Here is a 24,515-nt window from a genome sequence, read left to right as displayed (position 1 = left end):
AAGTTTTTTGTTTGTTTTGTTTTTTGCTTTGGAAATTTCTTTTTTTAATTTTAATTTTAATTTTTTTATTTTGAAACGGAGTCAAGCCCAGTCGTCCAGGCTGGTGTGCAATGGCGCAGTCTAGCCTCAGCGCAACCTCCGCCTCTCGGGTCCAAGCAATTCTCCTGCCTCAGCCTCCCAAGTAGCTGGGACTACAGGTGCGTGCCACCACACCTGGCTAATTTTTGTATTTTTAGTAGAGACGGGTTTCACCATGTTGGCCAGGCTGGTCTCAAACCCCTGACCCCGTGATTCGCCTGCTTCGGCCTCCCAAAGTGCTGGGATTACAGGCACGAGCCACCGCGCCTGGCTAATTTTTAATTTGTTGGATACGTAGTAGGTGTATATATTTATGGGGTACATGAAATTTGAGACAGGGTCTTGCTCTGTCACCCAGGCTGGAGTGCACGGGCGTGATCAGCTCACTGAAACTTCTGCCTCCCGGGTTTCAGCGATTCTCATGCTTCACCCTTCCTGAGGCGTGTTCCACCACGCCTGGCTACTTGTTTTGTATTTTCAGTAGAGACAGGGTTTTGCCATGTTTGCTGAGTTGGTCTCGAACTCCTGGCCTCAAGTGATTTGCCTGCCTCAGCCTCCCTAAATGCTGGGATTACAGGCATTAGCCACTGTGCCTGGCTGTATATGAGATATTTTAATATAGGTAAACAATGTGCAATAAGCACATCAGGGTAAATGAGGTGTCCATCACCTAAAGCATTTATCATTTCCTTGTGTTACAAACATTCCAATTATACTCATTTATTTATTTTTATTAAAATATACAATAAATTACTGTTGAGTGTAATTACCCTGTTGTGCTATCAAATACTAGATCTCACTCATTCTATCTGACTGTATTTTTGTACCCATTAACCATCCCCGCCGCCATCAATTACCTTTCACAGCCTCTGATAACCATTATTATATTCACTATCTCTGTGAGTTCAATTGTTTTAATTTTTAGCTTCCCACAAATGAGTGAGAACATGTGAAGTTTGTCATTCTGTGCCTGGCTTATTTCACTTAACATAAAGTTCTGCAGTTCCATGTAAATAAAGTTTTATTGGACCACAGCCACATCCATTCACTTATGTATTGTCTATGACTGTTTTCATGCTACAACAGAGTTAAATAGTTGCAGCAGAGAACATATGGTCCATAAGCCTAAAATATTTACACTGAAGCCATTTAGGAAAAAAGTTTGCCAATCCCTGCTCTGCCTCATTAATTTCTGGTTTTATCTTTATTATTTCTTTCCTTGTGCTTTATTTTGGTATAGTTTCTTGTTATTTTTTAAAGCTTTTGAGTTAGAATTGTTCCCTTTTTTCATTTTTTTCTGGTAAAAGTGCTTAGTGGTATCAATTTTCCTCTGATTATTACTTAAATACATCCCATATATTCTGATATGTAGTGTTTTATTATAATTACTTCTTAGAAATTTCATGTTGTATTTCTTCTTTCATCCAAAAATTGTTTAATACAAGGTTTTAAAATTTCCACAAGGAAGGGCATGTTGGTTCTTGTTAAACATTGCTGGTTGTATTACATTGTGATTGGAAAGTGTTTGTAATATTTAGTGAAATTTAATGATCTCTTTTGGCAAGTAACATACCTTTTTTGTAAATAGTCCATGAATTCTTAGGAAGAAAACTTATTTTCTTTTATCAAGGAATAGAATTTGATGAATATTCATAATATCTACATTATTATGTTTAGGTATTATTTTTTGTTACTTTTTGCCTACTTGATCTATTCTGTAGTAAGCATAGTGAGTTAGGCTGGGTGTGGTGGCTCACGCCTATAATCCCAGCACTTTGGGAGGCCAAGGCAGGTGGATCACTTGAGCCCAGAAGTTCAAGACTAGCCTGGGCAACATGGCAAAACCCCATCTCTACAAAAAATACAAAAAATTAGCTGCATGTGGTGACACATGCCTGTTGTCCCAGCCACCCAGGAGGCTGAGGTGGATCACCTGAGCCCAGGAGGTCAAGACCGTGGTGAGCCATGATCACGCCACTGCACTCTAGGCTGGGCAAGAGTGAGACCCTGCCAAAAAAAAAAAAGGGAATAGTAAGTTAAAATCTCTTATTATTCATATCTCTCTATATCTCCTTGCATCTTTTATATTTTCCTTTATAAAGGTGGCTTCTATATTATTTGTTGTACAAATATTCTTAAGTGTTTTATCTTTGTGAAATTTGCATTAATTTTTTTTCTTTGTTGGATTTTGTGCTTTTGGGCTTGAATTCTGTAATTAGTATGGTTACTATTGGTTTCTTATTATTTTCATTTGCCTGAATATCTTTCCCCATTCCTTTATTTTTACTCTTTCTGAATCATTTTATTTAGATGTATGTCTTTCTTACAGTACATAGCTGGATCTTGCTTTATGAGTAAACTGAAAATCGTTTTCTTTTAATAGGTGAGGTGAGTCCATTTACATTAATTGATATGACTGATATGCTAGGTTTCAACTCTTTTACTAATATTTTACAATTTTGTGAATTTTGTTTCTCTCTGAGGTGTGTGTTTCCTTTCTTCTCAGTTATTTATCACTTGAGCCCAGGAGTTCTGGGCTGCAAAATGACCATTGGGTACCACACTAAGTTTGGCATCAACATGGTGACCTCCTGGCAGCTGAGGACCACTAGGTTGCCTAAGGCGGGGTAAACTGGGCCAGGCTGGAAAGGAGTGGGTCAATCAGTAGTGGGATTGTGCCTGGTGAATAACCATTGCACTCCAGCCTGGGCAACACAGTGAGACTCCATCTCTTAAAAAATAAAAAGTAAATGGTAGTAAGGCTAGTGGTTTCGTTCTAGTGGTTACCTTTGTACTTGTATCTTTTCTAATGCCTTTAGTCTCTTCTTTTCCTACTTAGCCTTTTATTATGTGGCATATGAGATTTTATTGTCTCTTTTAACTCTCAACTATTGGCTATACAACAATCAGTGAGCTTATTCTATCTTACTCTTTCACTCTTTGTTCCACTCCCATTTCCTAAAGCTGTATTACTTCTACTTAACATACAGTATTTGTATATGGCTCTTCCACCCCTTTTATCTTCTGCTTACATTTATATTTATTAAAATACAGTCAGTCCTTGTACTGACAATTTGTTACTCATTTCATGGTTAGATGAAACTCTTCCTCTAGTATTCCTCAGGAAGGGTTCATAGGTACAGAATTTCCTATACTGAAAACTGTTTCTTTTAGTGTTCATACTTGAAGGAGATCATGGATGACTATACTATCCTTGGTTCACACTTTCAGTCACTGAGTTTTTGAAAACTGTAGTTCTGCTTTTGCCTTGCCTTATATTTTATTTTTTTGAAAAGTTTGATACTTGTTTGAAAAGTTCGATACTTTTTTCCTGAAAGTGCACTTTGGGCATCTGAGAAAAATTATATCAGAACAATCAGCTCCAAGAAATATTCTAGCTATACTCTTATATTTCAATGATTAATTAAAAAAATGTTTAGGGCCTTCTGGTAAAAAGATCAAATAACTTACATAAGCAAAAGTACATGAATACATTTTGCAACATTTTCTTGGATTTTTAGTTTCAAGTATTCTGTTACATTGTTTTATTTTTTCTTTTTCAAGGAATCCAATTATACAAATGCTGTTGCTTCTTTGTCTTATCTCCCATTCCATTACTTTTTCTTTGACTTTTTTACTTCTCATTTTCTTTTCTTTTCCACCATTTTCAATGTTTTTAATTAAGTTTTATTATGAGTTTATTCTCAATGGGGTACCCTGTAACCTTTTTTTCATTTTTGGATAATATTATGCTTTTATTTTTCATTTATTTGTTTCAGTGGACTTTTTTTTTTTTTGAGATTCTATCACTCTGCTACCCAGGCTGGAGTGCAGTGGCATAATCAGGACTCATTGAAGCCTTAATGTTTAGGGCCCCAAGCGATCCTCCTACCTCAGTCTCCCAGGTAGCTGGGACTGCAGGCGTGGACCAACATGCCAGGCTAATTTTTTTTTTTTTTTTCAGTACAGATGAGGTCTTGCTGTGTTGCCCAGGCTGGTCTTGAGTCCCTGGGCTCAAGGGATCCTCCTACCTTGGCCTCCCAAAGTGTTTGGATTACAGGTGCAAGCCACTACACCTGGCCAATTTTCTTGGTATCTTCTTCCATCCCTCTCTCTTTCTCTCCTGTCCATTTGTATTTTCCATTTTTTTCTTTTTCTTTCTTTGAGATGGAGTCTCACTCTGTCACCCAGGCTGGAGTGCAGTGGTGCAATCTCAGCTCACTGCAACCTCCGCCTCCTGGGTTCAAGCAATTCCCCTGCCTCAGCCTCCCAAGGAGCTGGGATTACAGACATGTGCCATCACGCCAGGCTAATTTATATATTTTTAGTAGAGATGGGGTTTCACCATGTTGGCCAGGCTAGTCTTGAACTCCTGACCTCAGGTGATCTGCCTCAGCCTCCCAAAGTGCTGGTATTACAGGCATGAGCCACCGTGCCTGGTCTCATTTTGTCTTTATAATTCAGAGTGGGTTTCAATATACCCAGTTGCTTATTCCAATGTATCTAATTCTGCCTGGTATGTTGTTGTACAGTTTTCTTTGACATCATAATTGTTTTGGGGGAGGAGAATTTTCCTTAATTGATGTGTGTAGTTTTCATTTTCTGTTACTTTGACGTAACTTTGTATGAAACTGTTCATCTTTTTCCTGCTTATTTTTGTGGTACTGGCTATGTTTTGTGAGATCCTAGTTCAGTGGGGTCCTCAGTAGAGCAAAGTCTAGGCACTTGTTAGCATATGAACAGACATATAGATCAATGGAGCAGAATGACAAATCCAGAAATAAACACTTAACACCTATAGTCAGTTGATTTTTGATGAAGGTGTAAAGGCAATTCAGTGGGGAAAATGAGTTTTTTTTTTCCTCAAAAAAAAAAAAATACTGCGGAAACGTGTATTTCTATGTACTAAATAATGACCTTAGACCCTTATTCACATCCTACATAAAAATTAACTCAAAATGGACTTTAAGAGCTGGAACTATAAAACTTCTAAAAGAAAACATGAGAAAATATCCACATGTTCAGATTAGAAAGAAATTTAAGTACAACACATAAAAGACAATCAAAAAAAGAAAAAATTGCTATCCTTGGCTTCACCAAAATTTGGAAACTTTTGCACTTCAAAAGACACTACTGGAAAATGAAATGGCAAACCACAGACTGGGAGAAAATACTTGCACATCAGGTATTTAATAAGGAACTTGTATTCAGAATATATAAAAGTATCTTACAATTCAATAACAAGACAACTAAAGAATGGAAACAAATTTGAATAGCTATAACAACAAAGAATGCTAATGAGCAAATAAGAAATGTTCAACCTCATTAGTTGTTAGGGAAATGCAAATTAAAGCTACAGTTAGATACCATTCTTCACCCAACAGAATAGTTATAATAAAAAAACATTGACAATATTAAATATTGGTGAGGATACTGAGAAACTGGAACCCTTATATGTTGCTGGTGGGTATGTAAAATATTATAGGCACTTTGGAAAACAATTTGGCAGTTTCTTAAAACTAGCGAATTAAATATAAACTTAGAATAAGACCCAGCAATTCAATTCCTAGATATCTGCCCAAGGGAAATGAAAATATATGTCCACTTAGAAACTTAAATGTGAATGTTTACAGCAACGTTATTCATAATTGTCCCAAAATGGAAATAACCCAGATACCATCAGCTGGTGAGTGGATAAGCAAAATATGGCATATTCATGTAATAGAATACTATTCAGCAATTAAGAAGGAATAAACTACACTTTACATGAGCCTCAGTAATATAATGCTAAGTGAAAGAAGCCGGATACAAAAGACAATATATTGTATGACTTCATTTATATGAAATGTCCAGATTATATGATTTCATTTATATAAAATTTCTCTAGAGACAGAAAGCAGAGCAATGTTTGCCTCAGGCTGGGTTAGGAGAGTGGAAATTGGGCATAAGGGAACTATTTGGGGGTGATGGAAGTGCTCTAAACCTAAACTGTGGTGATGGTCACACAGCTTTATAAATTTACCAAATATCATTGACTTGTATACTTACAATGGGTGAATTTTATGGTATATATAAGTTATATCTCAGTAAAATCATTTCTAAAGAAGTATCCAGATGTGGTGGCTCACGCTTGTAATTCCAGCACTTTGAAAGGCCAAGGCAAAAGGATCACTTGAGCCCAGGAGTCTGAGACGTGCCTGGGCAACATGGTGAAATCCTGTTTCTACAAAAAAAAATACAAAAATTAGCCCCGCATGGTGGCATGTGCCTGTAGTTGCAGTTGCTTGGGAGGCTGAGGTGGGAGAATCACCTGAGTCTGGGAGGTCAAGGCTGCAGTAAGCCATGATCACACCACTGCACTCCAGCTTGTGTGACAGAGTGAGATGCCGCCCCCTGCACCAAAAAAAAAAAAAAATAATAAAGAGGTAGGACTTCTAGGTAGCTGAAGGTAACAGCAGTCGCCTATGTTCTAGCTCCCAATACTTCTTTTATAAACAATACAGAACATTATACAAGGAAAAATGAAACTACATGACAATCATGTTCTTAGCATGACTTGAAGACAGAGAATGTCCAAACTTCAAAATAATTGTAACTAAAATGGAAAAAACAAATGCCAATGCATGATCTCTCTAGCTCCTGATATTCTGGTACATCAGAGCATGGACTACAGAGAAGACACTATAAAGTACCATGCAATCAGAAGAGGGAGTTTTCAAAAAGGATAGCTTCTCAGGGAAAAGGCAGAAAGAGAGGGGCACTTTTGGCATTTGGGTGTGAAGGAAGAAAGAAGCATAAGGAGGAAAATACTAGACAAGAGAAAGCCAAAAAATGAGAGGTTATACGATCCCATCAAGAATTTGTGTGCTGGGTGTGGTGGCTCATGCCTGTAATCCTAGCACTTTGGGAGGCTGAGGCGGGTGGATCACCTGAGGTCAGGAGTTTGAGACCAGCCTGGCCAACATGGTGAAACCCTATCTCTACTAAAAATAAAAAAAAAATTAGCAGGGCACAGTGGTGGGCACCTGTAATCCTAGCTACTATGGAGGGTGAAGCAGGAGAGTCGGGTGAACCCAGGAGGTGGGGGTTGCAGTGAGCTGAGCTCGTGCCATTGGACTCCAGCCTGAGCGACTAGAGCGAAACTCTGTCTCAAAAAAAAAAAAAAAAAAAAAAAGAATTTGTGGAGAGCTTAATTAGCCCCTCTTTGTTTTTCTCATTTCCAGTCTTTCCCTGTTGAATTTTTGGCTAGTTTGCTATTCTGTCACTTGCCCTAATGAGGTGAGCAGAACTGGCATTTCCTATCAAGTTTGTCAATTTTACTGACAATAGTTTGCTACTTTTATTAGACAATGCTGCTAGGCAGTTTTCCCACCCTCAGCTCAAGTCAGCTGTTGGTTTTCAAAGCCAGTCCTACCCTGGTAGAACTAGTTTGGGGATGGGCAGGAGGATGGAAGCAGCTGCAGGCAAGAAAATAAGAGACTTCTACTTTATTACTAGAAGTTCAGCAATTTTTCATGAATAAATGCTTCTCAATTTGTTGTTTGCCTTTGTTTGATTTCCAAAGTCCAGAAATGATGGCTTTTGTCTAGTTTTATATTTGTTTCTTGGAGAGAGGATTTGCTGATATCCAAATAAACTCTTTCATATTTGGAAATCCTCCCCCTCTTTATTTGCTGTTAATGTGTACAGTTTGAGAGATTTTTCTTGAGGGTATTATAGGTGGGTAGGTATAATTGATATATACGTATTTTTTAATGTGGCCTCTTTACAATTACTGAAAATAGGATCCTCAAAAGCAGGAATGTTATGCATAAACCAGGGAACAGATCTGACCCACTGCCTATTTTTATAAAGTTTTATCGTAACACTGCCATTCTCATTCATTTATATATTGTCTGTGGCCACTTTTTTACTGTAACAGCAGGATTGAGTAGTTGCAAAAGTTTGTCTGGCCTGCAAAGCCTAAAATATTTGCTCTCTAGCCCTTTACACAAAAAGCTTGCTGACCCTTGCTTGAGAGAATCATTATCATAATTAATACTATAATTATCACTTTAAATAACATTATTACTTTTGTTTGTTTTTAAAATTTCATATTTATTCTTTATCTTCTCAGTAACCCATGTAGCAAACTGGACAGATATCAGATATTTAAACTATCGTTTATCAGATTTCAAAAACTAATGGTAAACTTGCATTAAATAAATATTATATAAATTATAATTCAAACTACATATTCTAAAAATAAATATTTATTAAAAGTAGTCTAACAATCCTAGAATTTAACAGCAGAATACAAACAATTCAATATGTTATAGTAATTTCATTTTGGCCCAGAATAACATTTATTGTAGCAATATTATTTTTACATTCACTTCTGCCATTCATTATGCCTGCTCTGAATAACCAAACTACTGCAAAGTCTGAGCCATGAGAAATGCAAATTTTTCTCCTTGACAGTTTGAAATATTCTTGCTTTGCTATTAGTTGGCATTTGAACAGGTAATACTAAATACTTTATGGAGCAATTTCCTCAGTTCAACATTTCTTACCTGTTAGAAGAGCCATTCAGTATTCTTTGTTGTACAATATGTCTGTGGGTTGGGCAAGAGGGAGGGAGGTTATCTGGAAATGAGTCTTCCTGTTGAGGTGCTAAAGACAGGCCAATAAAAGCTTCATTTAGCATATCCCCTCTGTCCAAGGGCCCCAGGAGTTCTGTTAAAAATGATTAATATATGAGTGAAATATTAAATACAATTTCTGCTAACTCCCTTACAAGATCACAGAACTTTCACATATCCCAGTGGAACTTTTTTCTTTATTTTGTCAATTTGAAAATCTTGTTGTCCTAGTTCCCTATGACTTCTGTCATTCTTATACTTACTTCAGCAGTTTGATAACAGAATAGTGAATGTTTTCAAGTACAGATTTTAAAAAATTCATTTATATCTTGCTTATGTATAGTGTTTTTAACCAGCATATTATTTATACAATTTTTTTGTTTTTGTTAGCCAATTACTGGAATATTTTATCTTGGAATATTGCAAGAAGTGATTTTACTCTTTCACATATAGCACATAACTTGAAAAGGAAAATATCTCCCAATGTTTGCTTTCAATTAGCATTTTAAACTTTATAGGGAGATATATACTCCCATATCTTAGAGATGTATAGAAGTGTATAGAGAGATATTGGGCATTTGACAGGGCATTGTTTAAAAATATTGTTTGAAACATAACGAAGCTGTGAAAAATATATTTTTTGTAAGAAACATAAACCTTATTAAAAACCAAAAAAAAAAAAACTCTTAGGACCACCGTGTATGGCAAAACATAATTTTTACCATCTTAAACATTTTAAAGCATACAGTTCAATAGTGTTAAGTATATTCACATTGTTGTGAAGCAAATCTCCATAACTGTTTTGTCTTGCAAAACCGAAACTGCACCCATTGTACCATTCCCCATTTGCCCCTCTCCCAGTTCGATAACCAACATTTTATTTTCTGTTTCTATGAATTTGATAACTTTAGATCTTGTGTAAGTAGTATCATACAGTATTCGTGTTTTTGTCACTGGCTTATTTCACTTAGCATAATGTCCTCAAGGTTTATACGTGTTGTAGTATGTGACAAGATTTCTTCCTTTTTAAGACTGAATAGTAAGCTGTTGTATGTATATACCATGCTTTGTTTTTCCATTCTCTATCTATTGACATTTGGGTTGCTTCCACCTCCTGGCTATTGTGAATAATGCTGCTATGAACATAGATGTGCAGATATCTCTGAGACCCTGCTATCAGTGCTTTTGGACATATACTCAGAAGGGGGATTGTCATATCATACAGTGGATCTATCTTTAAATTTTTGAGGAAACACCATACTGTTTCATTGTGGTTCACCATTTTACAATCCCACCAACAGTGCACAAAGATTCTAATTTCTCCAAATCCTTGACAAACTTGTTATTTTGTTTTTTTAAAAACTAGTCATCCTAATGAATGTGACATGCTACCTTATGGTTTTGATTTGCATTTCTCTAATAAGTGATACTGAGCATCTTTTTATATGCTTGTTGGTCATTTGTATACCTTCATTGAAGAAATGTGGATTCAAGTCACTTGTCCTTTTTTGCTTTGAGACAGTCTCACTCTGTTGCCCTGGCTGGAGTGCAGTATCACAATCATGGCTCACTAAAGTCTTAACCTCTCAGGCTCAAATGATCCTCCCACCTCACCCCTCTGAGTAGCTGGGACTACAGGTGTGTGCCACAATTCATGACTCATTTAAAAAAACATTATTGTAGAGAGGGGCTTTCACTAGGTTGCCCAGGCTGGTCTTGAACTCCTGGGCTCAAGCAATCTTCCCACTTCCTGTGGTGGCTCATGCCTGTAATCCTGCTTCCCAAAGTGCTGGCATTACAGGCATGAGCCATGGCCCTCAGCCCCCTTGCCCATTTTTAATTAGGTTGTTTTTGTTCTTAAGTTGTAGGAGCTCTGTATGTAGTCTAGATATTAATGCTTTGTCAGATTTGCAAATATTGTCTCCCATTCCTTAGGCTGTCTGTTCACTTTATTGGTACTTTATTGTGTCCTTTAATGCATAAAAGTTTTTAAGTTGGATTAAGCCCCATTTGCAGTCCCATTTGTCTATTTTGCTTTTGTTGCCTATGTTTTTGGTATCACATACAAGAAATCATTGTCATATCCAATATCATGAAGCTTTTCTCTAATGTTTTCTTCTAGCAGTTTTATACTTTTGTTTCTTTAATTCATTTTGAGTTAATTTTTGTTTATGGTGTAACAAAAGGGTCCAACTCGCTCTTTTGCATGGGGATATCCAGTTTCTCAGCAATGTTTGTTGAAGAGATAGTTCCTTTTGCATTGAATGGTGTTGACATCTGTCAAAAATTGCTTGACCATATGGTTAATGGTTTATATCTGGGCTCTCAATTCTGTTCATTTTTGTTAGTCTATGTCTGTGTTTATGCCAGTACTAATGTTTAGATTACTGTAGCCTTGTAATATGTTTTGAATCAGAAAGACCTCTTTTTCCCTTTTCAAGATTGTTCTGGCTATTCAGCATCCCTTGTGATTCCATACGAATTTTTAAATGGATTTTTCTATATTTCCAAAGATGCCATTGGGATTTTGATAGGGATTGCACTGAATTGGTAGATTACCTTGGGCAATACTGACATTTTAACAACATGAAGTATTCCAATCCATGAATATTGGATGTCTTTCAATTTATTTGTGTCTTTAATACCTATCAGCAGTGTTTTCTAGTTTTAAGTCTTTTTACCTCCTTGGTTAGGTTTATTCCAAAGTATTTTATTCTTTTTGATGCTATTGTAAATGAAATCGTTTTCTTACTGTCCTTTGCAGATTGCTCATTTTTAGTGTACAGAAATGCAATGAATTTTTGTATGTTGACTTGTATCTTGCAACTTTGCTGAATTCAATTATTCTAAAGTTTTTAAATGGGATCTTTAGGGCTTGCTGCATAGGAGATTAAGACATCTATAACCAGAGACAATTTTACTTCCTTTCTGATTTTGGTGCCTTTTATTTCACTTGCATAATTGCTTTGACTAGGACATTCCCGTATTATGTTAAATAGAAGGGGTGAAAGCAGGCATCTTTGTCTTGTTCCTGATACTAGAGGAAGGGCTTTCAGTTTTTCACCATTGAGACTGATGTTAGCTGTGGTTTTTTCATGTATAGCCTATATTATGTTGGAGTATTAATAGTTTCCTTACATCCTAGTTTGTTGAGCATTTTTAGCATGAAAGAAATTGATGTTAGCTGTGGTCTTTTCATGTATAGCCTTTATTATGTTGGGGTATTAATAGTTTCCTTACATCCTAGTTTGTTGAACATTTTTAGCATGAAAGAACATCAAATTTTGTCAAATGCTTTTTTTGTGTATATCAATTGAGAAGATTATGTAGTTCTCATCTTTCATTCTGTTAATGTGATTAGAATGATTTTCTTATGTTGAACCATCCTTACTTTACATCAGTAAATTTTACTTGATCATGGTATATTATCTTTTTACTATGCCTAAGAATTTCGTTGGCTAGTATTTTGTTAATGACTTCTTTGCTCCAATATCTATCAAGAATGTTGGTCTGTAGTTTCCTTTGTCTTCATCTGGCTTTGTTATTAGGGTAATGCTAGCCTTATATAATGAATTTGGGATTTTCCCTTCTTTTAAGTTTTTTGGAAGAGTTTGAGGAGAATGGGTGCTAATTATTTAAATATTTGCTGGAATATTCTAATGAAGGCATGAGGTCTTGGGCTTTTTATGTGTGGAGTATTGGTTACTGATGCAATCACTTTAATAGTTGTAAGTCTGTCCAGATTATGTAATTCTTCATTATCCAATCTTGGTTGGTTGTGTGTTTAAAAGATTTTGTCCATTTGTGTAAGTTTTCCAGTTTGTTGGCATATGACTATTTGTAATATTCTCTTACAACCCTCTTTATTTTATGTCGTATTGGCTATAATATCCCCTCTTTCACTTTTGATTTTAGTTATTAGAGTCTTCTCTCTTTTTTTAATTAGTATACCTAATAATTGGTCAGTTTTGTAGATACTTTGGAAAAACCACCTCTTAAGTTTTGTTGATTTTTTTCTATTGCTTTTGTATTCTCTATTTCATTGATCTTTGCTCTAAACTTTATTATTTTCTTCTGTTAGCTTTGGGTTTAGTTTGTTTTTCTTTTTTTTTCAGTTAAGGTACAAAGTTAGGTTATTAATTTTCAGTTTTTCTTCTTTTTTAATGTAAACATAGCCATAAACTTCTCTGTTAGTACTGTTTTCACTGCATCTCACAAGTTTGGGCACTGATATGGCTTAGATGTTCCCTCCAAATCTCATGTTGAGATGTAATCCCCAGTGTTAGAGGTGGGACCTTGTATTAGGCTGTTCTTGCGTCACTATAAAGAAATACCATACAACCTCAGCGACATGTCAAAACTCCATTTCTACAAAAAGTACAAAAATTACCTAGGCATGGTAGCTCATGCCTGTAGTTGCACTTACTCAGGAATTTGAGGCTGGAGAATCGCTTGACCAGGGAAATGGAGGTTGCAGTGAGCTGAGACTGCACCACTGCTCTCCAGCCTGGGTGACAGAGTGAGACCCTGTCTTTGGGAAGAAAAAAAAAAAAAAGAAATAACAGAGACTGGGTAATTTATAAAGAAAAGGGGTTTAATTGACTCATTGTTCTGCAGGGTGTACATGCATGGTGCTGGCATTTGCTCAGCTTCTGGGGAGGACTCAGGGAACTTTTCCTCATGGAGGAAGGTGAAATGGAAAGTGACTGGATTATGGGGGCAGATTTCTCATGAATGGTTTAGCACCATCCCCTTGGTGCTGTCTTTGCAATAGTGAGTTCTCATGAGATCTGGCTGTTTAAAAGTGTGTAGCACCTCCCCCTTCTCTTTCTCCTTTTCCAGCCTTCCCTTGCTCTTCCCATTTCACCTTCTGCCATGAGGAAAAGCTCCCTGAGGCCTCCTCAGAAGCTGAGTAGATGCCAGCACTGTGCTTATAGAGCCTGCAGAACTGTCAATAAAACTTCTTTTCTTTATAAATTACCCAGTCTCGAGTATTCCTTTATAACAATCCAAGAATGGCCTAACACAGGAACATTGTGTTTTCATTTTCATTTGTCTCAAGAGGTTTTCTAATTTTCCTTGTGATTTCTTCTTTGACCTGTTGTTTAAGAGTGCATTGCTTAATTTTCATGTATTTGTGGATTTTCCAGTTTTCCTTCTGTTGTTGATGTCTAGTGTCATTTCACTGTAATCAGAGAAGATATTTTTTGTGATTGCTGTCTTTTAAAATTTGTTAAGGTTTGTTTTGTAGCCTTCATGTGGTCTGTTTTGGAGAATGTTCCATGTGCACTTGAAAAGAATGTGTTTTTTTGCAGTTGATGGGTGAGTGTTCTGTATATGTTCTGTTCTTTATATAGAGCTGGAGGTCATTATCTTAAGTGAAATAACTCAGAAAACAGAAAGTCAAATACCATATGTTTTCATTTATAAATAGGAGCTAAATACTGTGAACACATGTAAATAGAGTGTACAATAATAGACACTGGAGCCTCAGAACAGTGGTAGGGTGGTAACTGTGTTGTTGAAGACCTCTATTACTTTTTTTTGGTATGCATTTAAGGGGTACATGTACAGTTTTGTTACATGGATATACTGCTAGTGGTAAAGTCTGGCCATTTAGTGTAACCACCACCTGAATAATGTACATAGTACCCATTAATTTATTTCTCATCCTTTACCCACCTCCTACACTACTGAATCTCCAGTGTCTATTATTCCATACTTTATGTCCATATGTACACATTATTTAGCTCTCACTTGTAAGTGAGAACATGTGGTGTTTGACTTTCTGTTTCTGAGTTATTTCACTTAAGATTATAGCCTCCAGTTCCATCAATGTTGCTGCAAAAGATGATTTTATTCTTTTATATGACTGAGTAGTATTCCATTGCACATATATACTACATTTTCTGTATCTAGTCCTTCATTGACGTAAACGTAGGTGATTCCATCTCTTTGGTATTGTGAATAGTGCAGTGATAAACATATGAGTGTGGGTATCTTTTAGATCTAATTATTTTTCCTTTGGGTAGATAGCCAGTAGTGGGATTGCTGCCTAGAATGGCAGTTCTATTTTCAGTTCTATGAGAAATCTCCATGTGGTTTTTCATACAGGTTATACTAATTTACATTCCCAATAACAGTGTGTAAGTGTTCCATTTTCTCTGCATCCTTACCAACATGTTATTTTTTGAATTTTTAGTATTAGCCATTATGACTTGTGTGAAATATGTCATTGTGGTTTTAATTTGCATTTCTCTGATCACTAGTGATGTTAAAAATTTTTTCATATGCAGGTTAGACATTTGTATGTTTTCTTTTGAAAAAATATTTATGTTCTTTGCCCATTCAGTAGTGTAGGAGGTGGGTAAAGGATGAGAAAATATTTATGTTCTCTGATTTGTTTTTGTTGTTGTTGAGTTGAGTTCCTTGTATATTAGTCCCTTGTTGTATGCATAGTTTGTAAATGTTTTCTCCCATTCTACACATTGTCTGTTCTCTTATTTCTTTTTGCTTTGCAGAAGCTCTTTAGTTTAATTAAGTCCCATGTGTCTATTTGTGTTTTTGTTGCATTTGCTTTCGAGGCCTTAGTCATAAATTGTTCATCTAGGCCAATATCCAGAGGAGTTTTCTCTAGGTTTTCTTCTAGTATTTTTATAGTTTCAGGTCTTACATTTAAGGTTTTAATTGATATTGAGTTGGCTTGTAGATGGTGAGAGACAGAAGTTCAGTTTCATTCTTCTGCACAGGTAATCCAATTTTCCCAGCACCACTTATTGTAAAGGATGTCCTTTCCTCAGGGTATGTTTGTGTTGACATTGTCAAAGATCAGTTGTCTGTAGGTATATGGCTTTATTTCTGAGTTCTCAATTCTGTTACATTGATCTGTGTGTCTATTTTTATACAAGTACCATGCTGTTTTGGTTACTATAACCTCATAGTATAATTTGAAGTCAGGTAATGTGATGCCTCCAGCTTTGTTCTTTTTGCTTACAATTGCTTTGGATATTCAGGCTCTTTTTTCATTCTATATGAATTTTAGGATTGTTTTTTCTAATTCTCTGAAAAATTACATTTTAAAAATAGGAATTACATTCAATCTGTACATCTGTATGGTTGTTTTAATGATATTGATTTTTGTGATCCATGAACATGGGAGGTTTTTCCATTTGTGTCATGTATGATTTCTATCATCAGTGTTTTGTAGTTTTCCTTGTAAAGATCTTTCACCCCCTTGTTTAAAATATATTCCTAAATATTTTACTTTTTTTGTAGCTATTGTAGTTCTTGATTTGGTTCTCAGTTTGTTGTTGATGTATAGAAATGACCCTGATTTTTGTACACCAATTTCATATTCTGAAACTTTACTGAACTTACAAAATCTAGGAGTTTTTGAGATTTTCTAGGTATAAGATCATATCATGAGCAAACAGAGATAAGTTGACTTCATCTTTTCCAAATTTGGATGCCTTTTATTTCTTCTCTTGCCTGATTGCTCTGGCTTGGGCTTCTAGTATGTTGAATAGGAGTGGTGAAAGTGGTCATCATTGTCTTGTTCCAGTTCTTCGGGAGACTGCTTTCAAATTTTCCCTGTTTAGTATAATGTTTTCTGTGGTCTTATCATATATTGCTTTTATTATTTTGCAGTATGTTCCTTCTATGCCTAGTTTGTTGAGGATTTTATCACAAAAGGATCCTTAATTTTATCAAATGCTTTTTCTGTATCTATTGAGATATTTATATAGTTTGTTTTTAATTCTTATGTAATGAATCAAATTTGTTTACTTGAGTATGTTGAACTATACTTGCAAATTGGAATAAAACCATTTGATTGTGGTGTATTATGTTTTTGATGTGCTGCTGTATTGGGTTTGCTAGTACTTTGTTGCAGATTTTTGCATCTATGTTCATCAGAGACTTTGGTCTATAGTTTTCATTTTTTGTTGTGTGCTAGTCTGGCTTTAGTATCAGAATAATACTGGCTCTGTAGAATGAGTCAGGGAGGCTTCCCTTCTCATTGAAGTTTTGGAAGCATTTCAGAGGGCATTAGTACCAGTTCTTTGTAGATTTGGTAGAATTTGGCTGTGAATCCATTTGGCCCTGGACTTTTTTTTTTTCCCTTAGGAGACTTTTTTATTACTGATTAAGTGTCACTACTTGTTATTGGTCTGCTTAGGATTTCTGTGTGTTCAATCTCGGGTGGTTTTATGTTTCCAGGAATTTATATGTCTTCTAGATTTTCTAGTTTGTGAGTGTAGAGATGTTCATGGTAGTCTCTGATGATCACTTGCATTGTGGTATCAGTTCTAATGTCTCCTTTTAAATTTCTGTTTATTGGATCTTCTGTCTTCTTGATTAGTCTAGCTAGCAGTTTGTCAACTTTATTTTATCAAAGAACCAACTTTCTGTTTCTTTGATCCTTTTTAATGTTCTTTTGTTCACAATTTCATTTAGTTCTTCCCTGATTTGTTACTTGTTTTCTGTTAGCTTTGGGTTTTCTTTGTTCTTGTTTTTCTAGTTTCTTGAGGTGTGATGTTAGGTTGTTAATTTTTCTATTCTTTGGTTGTAAGCATTTAATGCTATAAACTTCCCTCTTAGCACTGCTTTTGTCATTGACCTAAAGACCATTCAGGAATATGTTGTCCAATTTCCATGTATTTGTATAGTTTCAACAGTTCCTCCTGGTATTGATTTATAGTTTTATTTTTCTGTGGTCTGAGAAAATACTTGGTATGATTTCAATTTTTAAAAATTTATTGAGATTTGTTTTGTGACCTAATGTATGGTCTGTGTTTGAGAATGCTGCATGCACTGATGAGAAGAATCTATATTCTGCTGTTGTTGGGTAGAATGTTCTGTAAATGTCTGTCAGGTACATTTGGTCTCAAGATCAATTTAAGCCCAGTGTTTCCTTGTTGCTTTTCTGTCTCAATGATCTGTGAACTGCTACAAGTACAGTGTTGAAGTCTCCTACCATTATTATATTGCTGTCTCTCTATGTCCAGTAATATTTATTTTGTGACTGTGACTGCTCCAGTGTTTGGTGTGTATATATTCAGGATTTTTATATCCTCTTGTAGAATTGATCCCTTTATCATTATATAATGACTGACTTTGTCTTTTTTTTACTTTTGTTGATTAAAAGTCTGTTTTATCTGATATAAGCATAGATACTCCTGCTCACTTTTAGTTTCTGTTTCTGCGGGAGATGTTTCTAGTCCTTTACCTTCAGGCTATAAAAATCTTTACCAATATGGGGAGTTTCTTATAGTTCTTATGAAAATATGGTTCATATTTTTAAAAACCCATCTTCCAATCTATACCTTTTAAGTTAAGCATTTTATCTATTTATGTACAATGTTCATAGTTATATGCGAGGTTTGTTTCTATGATAATGTTAATTGTTATCAAATTGCTTTGTACATTATTTGCATCTTTTTTTCCCTCTTTCTGTTTGTCTTTGTTGTTTGGCAGAGTTCTGTCCTGTTGTAATTTGGTTTCTTTCTCTTCCTCCTTTGTGTAACTCTTTTTATAAGACCTGTGAGTTTTATAGTTTGTGTATTTTTTATGATGGCAAACATTGACCACTTTGTTCCATGTTTAGAACTCCTTTGAATATTTTTATAGGGTTCGTCTAGTGGTGATAAATTCCGTCAGTGTTTGGGAAGTACCTTATTTCTCCTTTATTTATGAAACTTATTTTAGCAGAATACAAAATTTGTGGTTGATAATTTTTTTTTTTCCTTTAAGCACGTTGAAAATAGAATCCCAATCTCTTACTGGCTTATAAAGTTCCCACTGAGCAGTCCAGTTAGTCTGATGGAGTTTCCTTTACAGGTGACTAGATGATTTTCTCTTGCTGATTTTAGGATGTCTTCCTTTATATTAATTTTAGACAATTTAATGACTATACGTTGTGATGAAATCCGTCTGGCAGTGTGTTCTCCTAGTATTCATTTAGCCTCTTGTATTTGGATGTCTAAATCTCTTATAAAATTAGGGAAATTTTCATCTATTATTTCCTTAAATGATTTTCAAAACTTTGTTTTTTCTTCTCCCTCAGGAACACCAATGATTCATAAGTTTAGATTCTGTATATAATCCCATGCTTCTCAAAATGTTCATTCTATTTTATTCTTTTTTCTTTATCTTTGTCTAACTAGATTAATTCAAAGGATTGTCTTCAAGTTTTGAGATTTTGTCTTCTGCTTTATCTAGTCAGTTATTGACCCTTTAAGCTGTATTTTGTAATTCCTTCAGTGAATTTTTCATTTCCAAAAGTTATGTTTGTTCAATTTTAGATAAGAAAAAATTGGTGAAGTTCTCTGTGATAAATTTCTCATTGACATCCAGAATTAATTTTCTGATTTCTTTCTATTGGTTTTCAAATTTCTTTTGGATCTGACTGAGCTTCTATAAAATCAATATCTTGAATTCTTTATCTGGCATTTCAGAAATTTCCTTTTGGTCAGCATCTATTGCTAGAGAGTTAGTGTAATCCTTTGAGGGGTGTCATAACCCCCTGACTTTTCATGCTTCCAGTATTACGCAGATTTGTTCTCATTTGGAGAAACAGTCACTTCTTATTATTGAATTTACTTGGGTTTGGACAGGACTTCCCCCTCTCCCCCATCCCCAAATCCTTGAGGATGTGACTGTAATATATATTGTGCAGGGATGTTTGGCTTTGCTTCTGGGTGCATTCAGTGGCAAAGACTATGTATGAATTCCTTGGTTGTAAATTACCATCATGTGGTGGCTTTTTAAAATGCTGGTCGTAGTAGTGGTATACCAGGCAGGTGAGCAGGCTCATGACCTCCTGTGAAGCCAGGGTTACAGGTCACAAGGAGCTTATCTCATTCATAAGTGCTATGGGCTTGTGTTACCAGATTTTGTCCTGTATTGTGCAGGTTGACCTCCAGGCCAGTTAGTGGCACTTGTAGGTAAGAGCTGGCTGTGGTGGTAGTAGTAAAGTTCATGCTTGATCTTTGTTTACCAAGAGAAACACTCCAATGTCCCAGGCAATGGGCTGGATTGTGGAATGCTCAGTGGTTTGGGTTTTATCCTCAGCCTGAGGGTGTGTGAAGCTGGGCAGAGCTGGACCAGGCAACCCTGCACTTGCGCTGCTCCCGACCCTGGCCCCCCCACCTCCCAAACAGTGAATGCAAGCACTATCTCTGAGGAGAGTTTAGGGAGCAGTCACCAAATGCCTGGAGATATGCCCAGTAAAGGGTAGAAACACTGCTGCTGCACCAAGTTCCTCACATGTGAAGACCAGGGCAGCCAAAGCTCCTAGACCAGGTGAGCTGGTGTGGAAATCTGCCTCCCTCTCACTCCTCAGAACCAATGGAGTTGAATCCCACCCTGGCATGAGCTGGGGCACTCAGGAAATTCAATGCAGACTGGCTTTAGATCACGGTGCCATCCTGTCCACAAATCTTGCCACTTGGGGAAAACCATGGCTCTCTAGCAAATCTCCTCCCTCTCTGGTTCCACAAAGGGGGAAAGTTCAATTTCACAACCCATGGCTTGAATGCACTTCACAATCACCACTCAGTTCTGGATGTGGGGGCCCTTCCCCACCTCCAGTCCCAGAACTCCATACTGCAGCCCAAGAATCTCTAATGCCCATGGCTACTGTTGCTAGGTTACTGAATCCTGCCCAGTTTCTTGTGAGCCAAGATTGAGAAGGGCATCCTCCTGTTAGATCCTAGGTCTGAGAAAAATACTGGAGCATTTCCCAGTATTTTTCTTTCTCAGTCTCCTGGCCTTTCGCCATGTTAGCCCCAGGGCTTAGAAGGGCCGACGTAGTTTCCCATGGCCTGGGTGGCATGGTTTCTTAGAGGAAAGGTAGATCACAGAGGTACAGTCTTTGCTCCTCTACCATATTGGGGGCTTCACTCACAGTTTTCAGCCAGATGCTGCTACTCAGGGTGCCTTCTCACCTTTTATTTTCCAGGATTTGAATTTCTGTGCTCCTTCTTGAATAAAAGAGCAATATGTGACTATGCACTGTTTTTTTTTTTTTTTTTTGGTTCCAAATAGGTGAAACATGCTAGAAAAGTCTCTGATCTGCCACCTTGGGGGAAAAAAAGAGAAGTCCTTTATTTCTTTATTGATCTTATCTTATATCTGGTGATCCTATCCATTATTGAAAGTGGGCTATTGAAATCTCCTACTATTACTGTGTTGATATGTATTTATCCCTTCAATTCTGTCAATGTTTGCTTCACATATTTAAGAGCTCTGATATTTAGTGCATAAACATTTATAATTACTATATCATCCTGGTGAATTGACCCTTTAATCATTATATAGTATCCTTCTTAGTCTCTTGTGACAGTTTTTGACTTAAAGTCTATTTTGCCTCATATTAGTATAGATTATCCCTGCTCTCTTTTGGTTATTGTCTGCATTGAATATCTTTTTTCATCCTTCATCTTTAGCCTTTATGTGTTGTTAGATCTAAAGTGCTTCTATGCAGCATATCACTGGATCGTATTTTTATATTTTTATCCATTTAGCCAATATGTCTTTTGGCTGAGGGGTTTAATTGCCTCACTTTAAAGTAGTTACTGATATGGAAGGATTTTCCATTGCCATTTTGTTACCTGTTTCCTGTATATCTTGTGGCTTTTTGGACCCTCATTCTTCTCTTACTGTCTGTCTTTGACTCCCTTCTTTGTCCTTTTGTGTGCATTGTATGGCTATTTTGTGGTTACCACTGCAATTGCAGAAAGTATCTTAAAGTTATAACAAACCTATTTTAGGCTAATAAGAACTTAATTTCAATTGCATACACAAATTCTCCTTTATAGCTGCCATTTCCCCCTTATGTTATTGTCATAAATTACCTGTTGTATATATTGTGTATCAATTACTATAGATTTATAATTGTGTGTGTCTGTGATTTACTTGTTTAGACTTGTATATACAAGAATTAAAAGTGGACTTATGCACTAGAATTCCAATATAGGATTCTATGTTTAAATGTTTATCATTAGTGGAGAACTTTACAATTTCATATTACTATGTTGGTGCCTACCATCCTTTGTTTAATTTGAGGGACTCTCCTTAGTATTTATTGTCTAGTAATATTGACTAAACAGCTTTTGTTTATCTGGAAAGGTCTTCATTTCTTCTTCATTTCTGAAGGACAGTTTTGCTGGATACAGTATTCTTAGTTGATTTTTTTTCTTTTAGCACTTTAATTATCCCATTTCTTTTTAGCCTTCAAGGTTTCTATTGAGAAATCTGCTGATAATCTTAGTTGGCTCACATGTACGTGATGAGTTGTTTTTCTCTGGCTGGTTTCAGGATTATTCCTTTGACTCATAACAATTTGATTATAATGTGTCTTGGTATGGGTCTCTTCAGGTTTATCATAGTTGGAGTTCATTGAGTTCTTGAGTTTGTAGGTCCATTTCTTTTATCAGCCTGGGGAAGTCTGTAGCCACTGTTTGTTCAAATAAGCTCTTTGTCTCTTTCTCTTTCATTCCTCCTTTTGAGACTCCCATACAACATATATTATTCTGCTCAGGTTCTGTTAATTTATCTTAATTTTTTTTTCTTTTTTCTCCTCAGTCTCAATAATTCCAAATGTGCTAACTTCAAGAACACTGATTCTTCTGCTTGCTTAAGTCTGCCGTTGAACCCCTCTAGTGAATTATTTAGTTCACTTGTATTTTTCAGGTCCACAGTTTATTTTTGTTTTGCTTTTTTTTTCAAGAGACAGGGTCTTGCTATGTTGTCCAGGCTAGTCTTGAACTCCTGGGCTCAAGCAATCCTCCCTCCTCAGCCTCCCAAAGTGCTAGGATTAGAGGCTTGAGCCATCATGCCTGGCTTTATAATTTTTTGAAAATAGTTTCCCTTTGTTGATATTGTTATTTTGTTCATGCATTGTCTTCCTGATTTCTGTGCAGTTCTGTATTCTCTTGTAGGTCTTGATCATCTTTATGAGAGTTATTATAAATTCTTTTTTAGGAAGCTTATAGATCTGCATTTCTTTTTTTAATTTTATTTTATTATTATTATACTTTAAGATTTAGGGTACATGTGCACAATGTGCAGGTTTGTTACATACGTATACATGTGCCATGTTGGTGTGCTGCACCCATTAACTCGTCATTTAGCATTAGGTATATCTCATATTGCTATCCCTCCCCCCTCACCTCACCCAACAACAGTCCCCGGTATGTGATGTTCCCCTTCCTGTGTCCATGTGTTCTCATTGTTCAATTCCCACCTATGAGAACATGCAGTGTTTGGTTTTTGTCCTTGCGACAGTTTGTTGAGAATGATGGTTTCCAGTTTCATCCATGTCTCTACAAAGGACATGAACTCATCATTTTTTATGGCTGCATAGTATTCCATGGTGTGGAATTCCAATGTGCCACATTTTCTTAATCCAGTCTATTGTTGTTGGACATTTAGGTTGGTTCCAAGACTTTGCTATTGTGAATAGTGCCACTATAAAAATACGTGTGCATGTGTCTTTATAACAGCATGATTTATAGTCCTTTGGGTATATACCCAGTAATGGGATGGCTGGGTCAAATGGTATTTCTAGTTCTAGATCCCTAAGGAGTCGCCACACTGACTTCTACAATGGTTGAACTAGTTTACAGTCCCACCAACAGTGTAAAAGTGTTCCTATTTCTCCACATCCTCTCCAGCACCTGTTGTTTCCTGACTTTTTAATGATGGCCATTCTAACTGGTGTGAGATGGTATCTCATTGTGGTTTTGATTTGCATTTCTCTGATGGCCAGTGATGATGAGTATTTTTTCATGTGTTTTTTGGCAGCATAAATGTCTTCTTTTGAGAAGTGTCTGTTCATATCCTTTGCCCACTTTTTGATGGGGTTGTTTGTTTTTTTCTTGTAAATTTGTTTGAGTTCATTGTAGATTCTGGATATTAGCCCTTTGTCAGATGAGTAGGTTGCAAAAATTTTCTCCCAGTCTGTAGGTTGCCTGTTCACTCTGATGGTAGTTTCTTTTGCTGTGCAGAAGCTCTTTAGTTTAATTAGATCCCATTTGTCAATTTTGGCTTTTGTTGCCATTGCTTTTGGTGTTTTAGACATGAAGTCCTTGCCTATGCCTATGTCCTGCATGGTATTGCCTAGGTTTTCTTCTAGGGTTTTTATGGTTTTAGGTCTAACATTTAAGTCTTTAATCCATCTTGAATTAATTTTTGTATAAGGTGTAAGGAAGGGATCCAGTTTCAGCTTTCTACCTATGGCTAGCCAGTTTTCCCAGCACCATTTATGAAATAGGGAATCCTTTCCCCATTGCTTGTTTTTGTCAGGTTTGTCAAAGATCAGATAGTTGTAGATATGCATCATTATTTCTGAGGGCTCTGTTCTGTTCCATTGGTCTATATCTCTGTTTTGGTACCAGTACCACACTGTTTTGTTTACTGTAGACTTGTAGTGTAGTTTGAAGTCAGGTAGTGTGATGCCTCCAGCTTTGTTCTTTTGGCTTAGGATTGACGTGGCAACGCAGGCTCTTTTTTGGTTCCATAGAAACTTTAAAGTAGTTTTTTCCAATTCTGTGAAGAAAGTTATTGGTAGCTTGATGGGGATGGCATTGAATCTATAAATTACCTTGGGCAGTATGGCCATTTTCATGATTTTGATTCTTCCTATCCATGAACATGGAATGTTCTTCCATTGTTTGTGTCCTCTTTTATTTTGTTGAGCAGTGGTTTGTAGTTCTCCTTGAATAGGTCCTTCACATCCCTTGTAAGTTGGATTCCTAGGTATTTTATTCTCTTTGAAGCAATTGTGAATGGGAGTTCACTCATGATTTGGCTCTC

General features: G+C 36.2%; 1 protein-coding gene across 4 annotated transcripts in view; it reads right to left on the bottom strand.

Annotated features, from left to right (window-relative positions):
- The window catches only part of WDPCP (WD repeat containing planar cell polarity effector), a 515,554-nt gene that overhangs the window by 62,163 nt on the left and 428,876 nt on the right, over nucleotides 1-24,515 (bottom strand). For all 4 annotated transcript variants that reach the window (XM_055241570.2, XM_063617935.1, XM_055241569.2 and 1 more), the window contains one exon: nucleotides 8,631-8,793. In XM_055241570.2, the coding sequence (XP_055097545.1) occupies nucleotides 8,631-8,793 (163 nt within the window). The remainder of the gene's footprint in view (nucleotides 1-8,630; nucleotides 8,794-24,515) is intronic.

This window comes from Symphalangus syndactylus, chromosome 14 (genome assembly GCF_028878055.3).
Source record: "Symphalangus syndactylus isolate Jambi chromosome 14, NHGRI_mSymSyn1-v2.1_pri, whole genome shotgun sequence".
Taxonomy (NCBI): Eukaryota; Metazoa; Chordata; class Mammalia; order Primates; family Hylobatidae; genus Symphalangus; species Symphalangus syndactylus.
This window is presented reverse-complemented; position numbering and strand designations above follow the sequence as displayed.